Raw genomic sequence first — 13,399 nt, forward strand, 5'->3', positions numbered from 1 at the left:
ATGAAGGATGTAAAAAGTTTAATATAACGCTTAAAAAGCTGGTGTTAACATAAAATGCCAGTGGTTATCACAAAAGTTTGGACACACACAAGATGAGATGAGAACAAATTGCACCCATGTATGAATTTCTTTTAAAGGGGTCATATGATGTTGCTCAAAAGAACATTATTTGGTGTAATGAAATGCGTTTATGCGGTTTAAGGTTTAAAAACACATTATTTTCCACATACTGTGCATTATTGTTTCTCCTCTATGTCCCTCTTTCTGAAATGTGTTGATTTTTACAAAGCTCATCGGTCTGAAAAGCGAGGTGTGCTCTGATTGGCCAGTGCATTTTGATTAGCCGAATACCTCAAGAGTGTGACAGAAATGTTACGCACCTATAACATATTGTAATGCCTTGTCTGGCCGAAGCGATGAGACATAAACATAAAACCCATTATAAACATGATTTCTAGTCGTGTCCTCTTTAGGAAGGCCAAACATAGTAGTTTTGCATTCTCAAATTAAACCGCCTCACTGCAGTCTTGAGTGAGCAGAGGCCAGAGGCCTACAGTGAGCCACGGTCTAGAGTGAGCGGAGGCCGGCTTGAATGAGCATCCATTGGTCTTGCAGCAACTACATGTGACGACCCTGGGCTGGACTTCGCTTAATCCCTGGTGAAAGCTGATCCGGCGATCCACAGTGCAAAATTTATGTATTTCCTCAGTGACCAGCACGGATCAGCCCCAGGCACGACGAACTGGATATCGTCCTCTTTTGGAAGGCCAAACAAAGTAGTTTCACTTTCACAGTGAAACACACAGCGTCTATACAACATGGTGGCGGTGGCAGCGGCAGCAACAACACTACAATGAGAATAAAAGGTACGCCTTCTTTTTTTGTGTGAACATCTGGGCGGCGTTATGGAAATCTCCCCACATAGTGACGTAGACATGTGGGGGCGTGTTTGAACGAGCTGTTTTAGGGGGGCGTGGACGAGTCTTAACTTTTATAAAGAATCTTGGATTTGAGACTTTAGTGTTTGCAACTTTACAGATCTTTATGTACAAAGAGCTTGTAACACTTAAATAATAAAATTTAAATCGCATATGACCCCTTTAAAACTCGTTTTACTGAACAGTTAAAAATTATGGCTGCAACTCTCGAAGCCAATTATGAGAAAATGACTAATCTACACAAACAGTGGCTAGTACTTACAAAATTGTTATACAAATAAATACATAATTTTTTTAAATCTTCATTTAAGAATCTTAATTAAGTTTATTTAACCAACAAAAAAAAATTCAACTTCATTCCCATTCTTTTATTTTTTCATTTATTATTTGAATTGGGAAGATAAACAATGGAGAAGGTGTGCACAAACTTGTGTGGATATACCTCCGTTCAAATGTTTGGGGTCATTAAGATTTTTTCATGTTTTTGAATGAAGTCTTTTTTTTTTATCAGCAAGGCTGCTTTTATTTGATCAAAAACACAGTAAAAACAGTGACATTGCAAAATATTAGTATTGCAATATTGCAAACAACTTTTCTATTTCAATCGATGTGTAATTTATTCCTGTTATGCAAAGCTACATTTTCAGCTGATCTGCTGCTCGAATAGCATTTCTTGTTATTATAACAGTAGTGCTGCTTCATATTTTTGTGGAAACTGTGATACACTTAAGATACTTTGAATGGAGAATTCTGCACAGCAATTATTTGAAATCAACTTTTTTGTACCAATGTAAAAGTCTTTACTGTGCTTTACTGACCCCAAACATTTGAACAGTACTGTAAAACAATTAAACTACATAATTCAATCCATTTGAATAAAGCACTCACAAAAGGATACATTTTGATGGCCCCAGATTTAGTTCCAATGGCCATAAGCTGCAGTTTGGGATCATAGGCCAAAGCACTTGGCTGGTTTGGGAATCCATGTTCAACTGTCTGAGTAAAAAGAAGAGAAGTGGAAATCACACATTCACAACATAAACTCACATGTAATTTACATCATATAGACATTTGAAATCCCTCTTTTTCTGCTCATCTTAAAAAAGAAACCAGTTCGTACTTCACTGACCTCTAATGAGCCCTGATGTTACAATAACAGATCTATTTAGTGCAGTCTTGTCAGGAAGGGGATTTCCTTGTTTTACAACAAAAAATAACAAGGCAGGAAATTTAGTAAATCTGACAGACAATGTCAAATTCATCTTCAAGGCTATCAAAAGTGCTTTGCAGAAATGTGTTTTCGAGCAATTTTAAAAACGTCTCTCTAAATTAACACACCAATTTAAGCCAAACCAGGCTTGAAGTTGGCCAAATGATGCAGATCTCTTTTCTCAGGTTGACAAAGTGTGACATGATAAATAACAGGACCTTCCTGTAACATTACACACAGTCATGATGCTTCATCAGCATGACACACACACCTTCATTTCACACCGCCGCTCTGTTTTTCCTAAACCATCTGTGGATAAATGTCATCAGCAGCATTTGAGAAACTAACAAAAGCGAGGACTTTAATATTGTAAAAACATGCATAATACACTCTCTAACACATCCTCCTGTTTTGTTTTACACTGAAGAGAAGGGGTAGAAATGTCTGATTGTGCTGTAATAGTGCCAGAGTTTGGCCATCAGTAAAAAGCCTACGATCCAACTCTTTCTATGTTTTTGGCAGGAGAGCAGTAACATGTTCATTATGATTTAAGAGCAGCCTCATTACAGAGAGCTCTACAAATCCTCACTCTGCAACTGCCAGCACCACTGCAGGACACATAGTTATTCATTTTTAACTAGATTAAATGCTCATTCAGCTAAATAAAAATTATACATATATACATAATGTATAGAAAATGTTTATTAGTCAGTCAATTGTCAGTTGTTCGTAACGGTTAAAGTTACAAACACGAGAAAACTTCGAGGTCACTCACAATAGACAACACGCCCAATACGATTTAATGAGCTCCATTGAAGATGAATATTACACGCAAACACATTTTTCTTGATGCTATAAAAGTGCAACTGTGCACTAACCCTTGCTATATATAAAGCAATAACGGTTTCAAACAACTTTCGTGCGCTTATATTGTCATATCTTGCCATGAAAGTAGTAAAACATTGCCATATTAGAAACGGCATGTTAATAAAGAGGAAATTACTGAAACAGAACACGTTCACAATAAATCATTTGTGAATACATTTGCTGGAATTAAATGTTGTTTTAATCGATTTCAATGCAACCCGAAATCGCATGCATGCTCGAGAGACAGAGATAGAGAGGAGACCCAACGCTACAGTATGCATCCCACATACCTTACTGAATGCAAACAGATCCTGCTTGATTTTCTCTCGATGAGGGTCGTTTCCCTGCCGTCTGAACCTAAACTTCATCATCCTGAAGCCGAATCAGAGAAATATCAGCCCGCGCCGTCTCAGATTGATATCAATTCCGTTCGGTGCGAATCGATGCAGAGAAACAATGTGATCCTTCATGCGAGCTCCAGATTCCTTTGTATCCACTCCTCAAGCCGTGCAAGTTTTAAGCTCTGTGTTTATGCAGTTTGACCACAGGGCAAGTTCACATGAACCACGTCTTAAGAGAGCCAATCAGAAGCCAAGAATCTGTGACCAATTCACCAAACCACGCCCACGAACATCATGCGTGTGGAAAACACGGATCAGGAGTCAGCTGGATTAGTTTTACTTACACGTTTGCCTGGCAGCAATTCAATTTCATTGCATGGAGAAACCACCAAATCAAAGCATGCTATTTTAGTATTATTTATATACTATTCAAGTTTTAATAATTTTTTAATTAACTTTTGTTTTTACGTTTCCTTTTATTTTAGTTTAACTTTTTTTTCTATTTATTTATTATTTATATATGTATTATTATTATTATTGTTGTTGTTATTTTTAAACATTACTATTTAGGTTTAAATTATTTTTATAAAGTTTAGTTTTATTTCACTTTTTAATGTTTTTTTATGTTGTTTTTATTCATTCCCAGTTAGCAAATTTAGTGATTAGGCATAAATTTATTTCTGTTAACCACGCAACATTTAAAGGTGCTGTATGTAAGATTTTGACTCTACTTTAAGCTTAAAAATGGCATTATATGTTTGCGGATATTTAAGAAACATGCTAAGTTTGTATACATACTTGTTTATCTGAAAAACAATGCTACAGTCAGTTATTCTCCTTTGGAAATGTGTGTCCTGGGCCAGAATGTCGATCTTTGTTTTGTTTTGTGAATCCCGCCCACTGCCAGTTTACCCAATTGTATTTCGGCACCACGGGTGACAGTTGGCAGGAAACACTACATATTTAATTTCATTCATCATCAAGTGCGCTCGTTCTTATTTGTGTCTCAATTTGGCCACCTGCATCTGCGTCAAGTCTGAGGAGGAGGGGCTGGGTGAAAAAAAAACCTTTCCAGTAAATATATATAATATTCAATTTTATTTAATTGTATTGTTTTGTTTTTCATTTTAATTTATTTCAATGAAAAAAAATGTGTTTAATAGTTTTAGTTTTATTTAAAAATAATAATGCTGATCATAACTTTTTTTGGTCACATGAATGAACACATTTTCTTACAAACATTTCGCAGTATTATGTTAATATTATTCTATGTATTAACAATGTTTCATGATTCCTCAAACTGTGCATCTAATGTAAATAAATAATACACATTTGGGAAAAACACAGGTCAGTTGTGATTTATTATTATTATTATTATTATTTAGAATAAAGACTTCACATTAAACCTGCATTTGTTGTGCATATATTTTGTTTCCCATTCACATCCACATGACACAAACAATATATAAATATTTAAAACATAATAGTCTTAAGTAGTGCAAATCAGTATTTAAGAGAATAACTCACATCTCCAGAACTAGAGGTAGTACTATACTGTTTTAAATGATGGGCCCATATGTTCAATCTAATGGAATGCATGTAAAATTATTGTAAATAACAAGCCAATCCTGGAACTTGGTTTTGAAATTGTAAACATACATGTTGCACTATCAATAATAGACAGGTAGCTTTCAACATGTAGAAGTTTAATAGTGTCTGATTGCAATTATTGCCGTAAAAGTGATAATAGGAAGGGTGCTAGAGCAGAGTGATTTCACTAGGCAGCAGAGTAGGACTCTTCTCTCATACTGACAACAGGTTCTCCATATTCATGGAGATAACACAGCACAGCTCAAGACTCTGTAAAGTCAAATGCATAGGAATAAGCTCCGCCCACACAAGCCCAGTGAAAATGACCAACTTAGATTAATAACACACTTTAAAATTTCATTAAAATTACACAGTTAGGTTATGTGATTATTTGCAATCATAGATTCCTTCATTTAGTCCAAAGCCCCTACCTTGTCCAGCTGTAACTGTGTAATGCGTTGAGACATTAGGTCACTCAGCATTATCTCCACATACGGGTAACTGGAGCCAGCTGTGGGCCTCTGTGTACGGGTGGACTGGACCTCCTTCAGCAGAAACTTCACCATCGGCTCCTGAAGAACATTGAAAACAGCTGTGAAGTCTATATGTGACTATGTTATATAGTATCACAGAAACAAATGCAGATAAATTTGCAAATCCTTGTAAATATAAAATATAATGGACACTTTAGCAGTGTCAAAGCAGACTGCATATCTAATCATGGAATAATTGCATACTTTTATTTGTATAAATTAAGCAACAAAAAACTTCTAACCCTTTCATTTAAGTCTGTATCTAGAACAAACATACAATAATAATAATGTAGATAATAATAAATGTTTCTTAAGCAATAAATCATATTAATATGATTTCCGAAGGATCATGTGATTTTGAAGATTGGAGTAATGATGCTGAAAATTCAGCTTTGACATTATAGAAATAAATTACTTTTGAAAATATACCAATGCAAAAAATGGTTATCTACAAAAATGATTCACAATATTACTGTTTTACTGTATTTTTGTATAAAATAAATGCAGCCTCGATGAGCATAAGAGACCTATTTACTCACCCTCATGTCATTTCAAACATATGACTTTCTAAGTTGTGACAGAACTGTGATTTTTTTGGTCAGCTATTATTAAAAAAAACATGCTTCAGTTTTAGAAATACAGCCTAAAAAAGACTCCTGAGTTTATTTTTACACATGCTGTTAGTAAGCATTGGAAATAAAGTTGTTAAACTTACATGAGTATCTTTTCTTAGAAAGTTCAGACCATTTTGATAGCACTATTACTGCTGCTCTGTAGGTAGAAGAATGACGAGCCAAACATGGAATAAGCACTCAAAAGCCCTGAAACAGAAACACAAGCACAGCAATCAGTGTTTCAAACAAAAGGCTGTGCGCCTTCACATTGGCTGTTCTCCTAAGTCAGCATCTCACCTCGAAATTGTGCTTTGGCCTGATGTGGAGTGAGGGCCTGCACCTGCTTCATGTGCTGGGTCACCATGTTTAACCGTTGCTGGTGTCGCTGGAGACTGAAGAGCTGGGTGGGAATATACTCCTGAACCTCATCATGGCTGATGGCAGAGAACATGAAAATGTTAGTCTATAGAAAAGGTAAATTACATCCCCTCAGGGACATAAGCTAGGTGCTGTTCTCCATCAAGGGCCAACTGAACAGTTACAACAAACACAACAGTGTTTTTACAACTGTGAAATTTACCTTTATACAATTAGTGGCACAGTAATTAATATGAAAACAGCTCTCTTCAAAGTGACAAATTTTCCCTCATTCCTAGAAATGATCCCTGGGATTATATTTCCCTGCAAGTTTCTGCTTGAAGAAAATATCAAATAGCAGTCTGTTTAGGAGACCAGAATAATGGCAACCAAGCTTAATGTATATCACATTCTACTGTTCTAAGTCTATGGTTGGGAAAATCTTTTAATGTTTTTGAAAAGAAGTCTCTTATACTCAAGGCTGCATTTATTTAATTGAAAATACATTTATAATGTAATATTGTAATATTGTAATATAAAATTTAAAATGAATGCCTTCTGTTTTAATATTATGTTAAACTGTAATTCATTCCTGTGTTGCGAAGCTGAATTTTCAGCATCATAACTCCAGTCTTCAGTGTCACATGATCCTTCAGAAATCATTCTGATGTGCTGATCTGCTGCTCAAACATTTCTTCTTATAATCAGTGTTGAAAACAATTGTTCTGCTGAATATTAGTATTTCTGAGGATACCACATTTTTCAGAATTCTCTTATAAACAAAAAGTTCAAAAGAATAGTATTTATTTGAAACATTTAAATCTTTTGTAACATTATAAATGTCTTAACTTTCAATCGCTCAATTTAATGTTTCCTTGATGAATAAAAGTATTAAATAAAAAATCTTACAGACCCCAAACCTTTGAAAGGTATGTTATAATAATCATTTAAATATGTATAAGGACTAAAATACATAGTAATCTATTCACACATACTGTATGAAGTGCAATTGTAATTTAGTTCAGTGGAGTAAATGTGAATTTTTTTAAGCTTTTCATTGATACATAACAGGTCAGTTTTTTATCTGCTTGGTAAATTCAGTACGGTGTCAGTCAGATTAACTGCATTACAAGGTGGGCAGGTAGATCAAGTCCTTGGCATGATGTTGAAGAGCTGCCAGTTTTGACACTTGCTGAAGCTGCAGCTCACTGGTTTTTCCCCGTGGGACATTCAAGTAGTCAGCGAACACCTATAAAATATGAATGAAGATCAGATTAGTAGACTGAACAGAGAAAATTTAGGTCAAAATGAGAACAAATGCCTCAGATCTTTGTAACTTGTGCAATAAGCAGCACAATACATGAAAGGAATGTCTGGGAAATTGAGTAAGTCTGGCTGGGGTACCTTTTTAATGCATAGTGACTCCGAGCTTATTATCAAACTTTAGTGGTTACGTCCAATTCACACTCCAGCTCAGCTTCTGTAGAAACATCCAAGATATACTCCGTTTTGTTTAGAGGGCAGACATCCTGACCTGGAGAAGAGTGACAACACATGAGGTTACAGCTTTCAATCCTTGTATCGCTTAAATCTCTTAAAGCAATAGTTCACCCATAGTTTCAGTTTTTGCTGTAAATGTACTCCATTCAAGACATGCTCAACAATGAATCCTTTGCAGTGAATGGGTGCCGTCAGAATAAAACTCCATACCTTTAATAAAAGAAATTAATTTTTGGAGTGGTGTGGATTACTTGTGGAATAATGTGATGTTTTTATCAGCTATTTGGACTTTCATTCTGACGGCACACATTCACTGCAGAGGATCCTTTAGGGAGCAAGTCAAGTCATGCAAAATTTCTCCAAATCTGTTCCAATGAAGAAACAAATTAATCTTGGATGGCCTGAGGGTGAGTACATTTTCATCTTTGGGTGAACTATTCTTTTACATTAAAATGACCCTTTCCTTTCCTGAGATACGTGAACTACCATATCAGATACTACAAACAATCTGATAATAGATTTAGATTTTCCTTTTTGTCATCTCACCTCTGTTTGCGACCACATATATAGCATATTCATCCAAGGCTCAAAGTTTATGCAGACCCATCTTATAGCACAGCTCTTCAATGGCACCCAAAGCCACCTTCAAAGTAAAAAAAGTGAATTAGAATCACATTGCTCCTACTGATTTAATTACATCGTTGATCAAGTTGCAATAAATATCATAGAGTCAACATACTGAGCAGGTTTTGATCTTTTGGGGGTGTTCAATTCCATCAGGAAGAAGAAACAACTGCCGCTTGGAAGTCTTTTCAGCCTAGAAAATTTTGGATTGTGCATGATTAAGCAGAAGCAGCTGAAGATGTCACCGAAATTAGCATTAAAATTTGCTAAAATTAGTATGTCCACCATATTGGAACATCTTCCTTAGGTTCTGCTCACAAGTCTTGGCAATTCCTGTCAATATATCATGTTTTTTTGTAATCATCAGTCAGTATTCATCTGTTTGATCTGTGTAGCTGTAACTTAACACAGCAGTATACCCTGAAATTGCACCCCTGGACTTGCACAGACGTCTTGGAGCTCCTTCAGCAGGTAAGGTTGCCTCTAAACACTTGTATGCAGTGAGGATGTACAGGAGCCTCCAGCCCCTCTGACAACTCTAGATCATCTTATGACATTAAAATGAGCCCTCCATGGTTTTCTCATTCAGAAAGAAGCAGACTCATACGTCTTGGAGCTGGTGTTCCCACTGATCTGCTTGAGGACATGACAGTACGCTTCATCTCTTATTACAGCTGCAACAGAGATTATTAATATTGCATACTGCAGTGGCATTGAAGATATTTAGCACATTCCTGTCTGGTTATCTTAATAATTCATGATGGGGATTCTTGTTGTGCTTTTTGAAGAGCTGCATACTCTTAGGATAGTGCTGATGACCTCCTGCTCCATCTGGCCTTTCATAGGGTTGTCTCCAGTAAACTTCATTATAGCTGCAAGATAAGAAATATTTCAGTTGTATTACATACTACACATTATATTTTAATAGATGACAGTAAAAAAATATATATGTCTCTTAATAAGTTCACACAGAACATTCTGCTTACCAAGAAAAATCTCTGCAGCTACTTTGTTCATGTTTTCATCAGTGAACTCGATTAGGGACTCTTGAACTGGAGACAAAATCAATTAGAATATGTATCAGAAATATTGAAATATTGAAAGTTCTTGCTTCATGGGCTCTAAACTTATAGGAATAGTTAACCAAAAAAAAAAAATTATCATAATTTACTCACTCTCCTGTAATTCCAAATCAATCTTTTTTCAATAGTAGTAGACCTAGTAGTAATAATAATCATATAAAAGGTGTTGAGATATTCCGAGTCTTCTGATGCCACTGTAAATCAGAAAGTAAATAATGGCAGAATATATATTTAAATTAACTATTCTTTTGAACGTTTAAAAGTGATAGTATGGTATGCATTCTATACCTTGGAAAATTTCCTTTGTTTTCTTTTACTTTTCTTAAATTAATCACTGCAAAATATAAGCATGTTAATGTTTCAATAACACATTTTCTTTTAATTCAACTATGTAACTGTGAGAACCTGAGCTCACAGTTTCCCTTATGACATAATCAACTGACCCATTTTTTCTCTGGGCCCCTCTGAAATATTTCTTTGCAAATTCCACCATGTTGTACTGGCTGTCATGCAAGTTCCTCTCATCGATGTCCATATCAGTGCTGTCTGTGTCCTCTGCATATTCACTGACAAAGGACGCCACCTAGAGGTGAAATGCAGCAACACAACGGCACTCAGAAGGATATATGGTACGTATATAAGAATTTCAGACTATATGCCTGTTAAACACACATATACCTCAATTGTGAGGTCGAGTTCATGGGCTCATGAGTTCATGCGGCCACGTGACCCTGCTTATTCTTGGGTTCCTCTTTCTTGTCCACAGGAATGTTAATGAATTCATGAGCAGCCACTGGCTGAACAAACTCCACAGAAAAAACCCCAGATCGCCCATCAATGGTCCCAAACTTCCAGCCTTAGTACATTACAAGACCTGGTGTGTGAAAGTGTGTGTGTGTGACAGCAGAATGACATTTTAAGAGTAGACTAATGTGCCTGAATAAAAAACAGCAGGGAAACCATCATGCTTAAGGAAGGAAGACAGGTTTTATTATGCAGCATATTAGCATATTATAATGATTTCTGAAGGATCACAGGAATAAATACAATTGTTAAAATGTATTAAAATAGAAAACAATTTCAATTTTAAAAACACTTTTTTCAAAAACATGTAAAAATGTCATCTGTAATGTAATTACACACAGCTACGACATAGTCTGAGTCGTAATGCGAGAGAGAGAGCACAATTAACGCACAGCACCGCATCATCTCCTATTACATTTTTTAATATTTTTTTTATTAGATTAAATTTTTATATTTTCTGTACTTGTAATTCTGTTTTAGATTTTTGTTTTCATCTATAGTTTTTATTCGTTTTTATAAATTAGTGTTAGTTTATTTAGTTTAAGTTATTTGAGTACTTCAATTTAAACTAAACGAAAATTAGAAATGTTGCTGAAATAAAACATTGTGTTTATATTTATATTAATTTATATTTATTTCGAGTAACATTAAAACATATTAAACATATGTAGTCTGAATCAAATGAACTTCCAAACAGAGCCCTGTGCAATATCATATTGAGGACAAAATAATAGATAATTCAATAACATTGCAAAAAAGTCTTATTACAACCGTTGTTAATCAACATGCTTTTTTTAGCCTTTAGGCCACATTATTTCAACATATATTTAAATAATCGTGCTCAACTGCAGAATTTCTGGTGAAGACGACATTACCCATGATAAATTTCCACCAATCATGACAAGCAAATAGCACAAAAAAACTCTTTAGCAGCCCCATTCCTATGAAGCACTGCGAATGACAAATGATGAGTCAGATTCCCTAGCTCTCAAAGTATTTCAATATTTATATGCAGAATAGACATATTTTGCAACAAATGTTAAATATTCTTTGTCTTTGAATCAGTAGTATTTAATTAATTTTGAATTTTTTTATTTGATTATGCCATTCACAATGCTTCAAAGGACTGTATTTTTATTTTCATTAAAGCTATTTAGTACACAATCTTCAACTTTTGTCTTTTTGCCCCATTATAGCATTTTTTGTTCACTTCAAATCAAAGTTTTTCATTTTATAATTGTTGTTATGTTGTAATTCATGGCTTGTTTCCTGGCTTTCAACAATGTAACCTATGTAACTTATAAAAAAGCCTTATTCAAAACCCTAAATGGGAATATACTTCTTACACTAATGCTGCTGAAAAAGTGGGTGAGCACTGTTGCACTCTAGAAAGTATTTTTTTTTAACACAGTCCTTGATCACAGTGTATTTACAGTAGCCTTTTAGGTTTTGGAGATGCTGTAATTCCTGCTCAAGAATTAAGTTGAATGTGATTGTGGTGGACTGGTTACACAGGGTCTAATACTGTATCAGACCTCTTGGTTGCACCCCTGCAGAGGGTTGGATGGTTATGCTACACATTAAAGACTGTAACACACAGTCTGTGACGGAAGGCTGATGTCTGCCTTGATGTTTGTTTCTGTCCAGGGTTTTCTCTGACTGGGTTATACTGGTTACCACAGTGATATGGCCTGCTGCCCCGCCATAATCAACTTGGCTTATACGCACCATTTGCGGCTTTCTTTTGGTGTCTTGTGCTTGCTATCAAATTGAACAGTCTTGGCATTTGGATGGAAAATGGTGTAATGATAAATCCTTCACTATCAGTACGTTGATACTTTGTGTGGGACCTTGACGTTAGGTCTGCCTGGACGTTGTGTAAGGCCTAGGGGTGAGTCACTGACTCTTCCTGTCAACATCCTCAGAGTCCAGTCTATCTCAAACAGTGTCAATGTCAGCTCATGTGAAACACAATATACAGTGGCTGCAAAAAGGTTTAGACACTCAACCCATTAAGTCACACTTTAAAATCTATGAATGTCATTATGACAAAGCAGTTGTCATCTATTATAGAGAAAGACAGCATGCTTTTCAATAAAGCACTTAAAAACAAAATGTTTGTTCAAAATGGACTCTTTGTGGTTCTCAAACTTTAGTGTAATATGTTTAGTGTATTAATTGTGTACATTTTCCCTGACATTGTACAGGTAAATCAGCAGGGGGCAGCAAGCTCATTGGAGAACACGAGAGATGACCGTCGTATGTGAAATTCGTGGCATTATCCCACACTTCCTCAATGATTTCCACTTCAAAATTAAGCAACTGTGTATACAATGTACAGTATAATGTACAGTGTAAGTTTACAGATATGAAAAAAACTTTAGTACACAATGCTGTTTGAAAGAACACCCCCAAAAAAACTAATAAAAACTTTTTTTCTGTTACTCTCTACATATACCAACATTTTGAACAAAATATATGTATATTTCACCATTATCCTCATACTGTATAATAGTAATCGTTTGGTGTGTGTGTGTGTGTGTGTGTGTGTGTGTGTATTCTTTCTTTCGTTGCTGTGACCAAGAATAAAGGAAACACCTTTAGCCAACCAATTTCTTAAAATCTTAAAGAAAAATAAAGTCGTTTATTTCACTTTACTGTCCTAGCAGTGAAACACATTTGCTCAATTCTAAAAAAAGGCTTCCTCATCATGAGCAGTAAATGACTCAGAAAGGAGTACTGAAGCACCCATACACACACCCGTCCACACACACACACACACACACTGCACCATATGGCCTGAGCACCATTATCTTCCCATCCGAGGCAAACTCATTCAAAGCAGCGTAGAATCGTTACTCCTCAAGTTATTCAAAAACAGTTTCTTGCCATCCTGCTCATCATTTTAGCGCTTTGAAATGTGGGCTAATTACACAAAA

At 35.5% G+C, this 13,399-nt stretch overlaps 1 protein-coding gene and 1 long non-coding RNA gene across 2 annotated transcripts in view; both read right to left on the reverse strand.

The window, feature by feature from the left end:
- LOC132149343 (lethal(2) giant larvae protein homolog 1-like) overlaps positions 1-3,552 on the reverse strand; it is a 32,733-nt gene extending 29,181 nt beyond the window's left edge. The window contains 2 exon segments of the mRNA XM_059558504.1: positions 1,837-1,934; positions 3,306-3,552. Of these exon segments, the coding sequence (XP_059414487.1) occupies positions 1,837-1,934; positions 3,306-3,386 (179 nt within the window). The 5' untranslated portion in view covers positions 3,387-3,552.
- Positions 3,553-4,946: 1,394 nt separating this feature from the next.
- LOC132148623 (uncharacterized) lies at positions 4,947-6,228 on the reverse strand. The gene is made up of 3 exons (XR_009434949.1): positions 6,195-6,228; positions 5,378-5,518; positions 4,947-5,216 (listed from the first exon to the last, which is right to left on the reverse strand). It is a non-coding gene; the product is annotated as an uncharacterized LOC132148623 (long non-coding RNA).
- Between the last annotated feature and the right edge of the window lie 7,171 nt (positions 6,229-13,399).

The sequence above is a fragment of the Carassius carassius genome, chromosome 9 (assembly GCF_963082965.1).
Source record: "Carassius carassius chromosome 9, fCarCar2.1, whole genome shotgun sequence".
Taxonomy (NCBI): domain Eukaryota; kingdom Metazoa; phylum Chordata; class Actinopteri; order Cypriniformes; family Cyprinidae; genus Carassius; species Carassius carassius.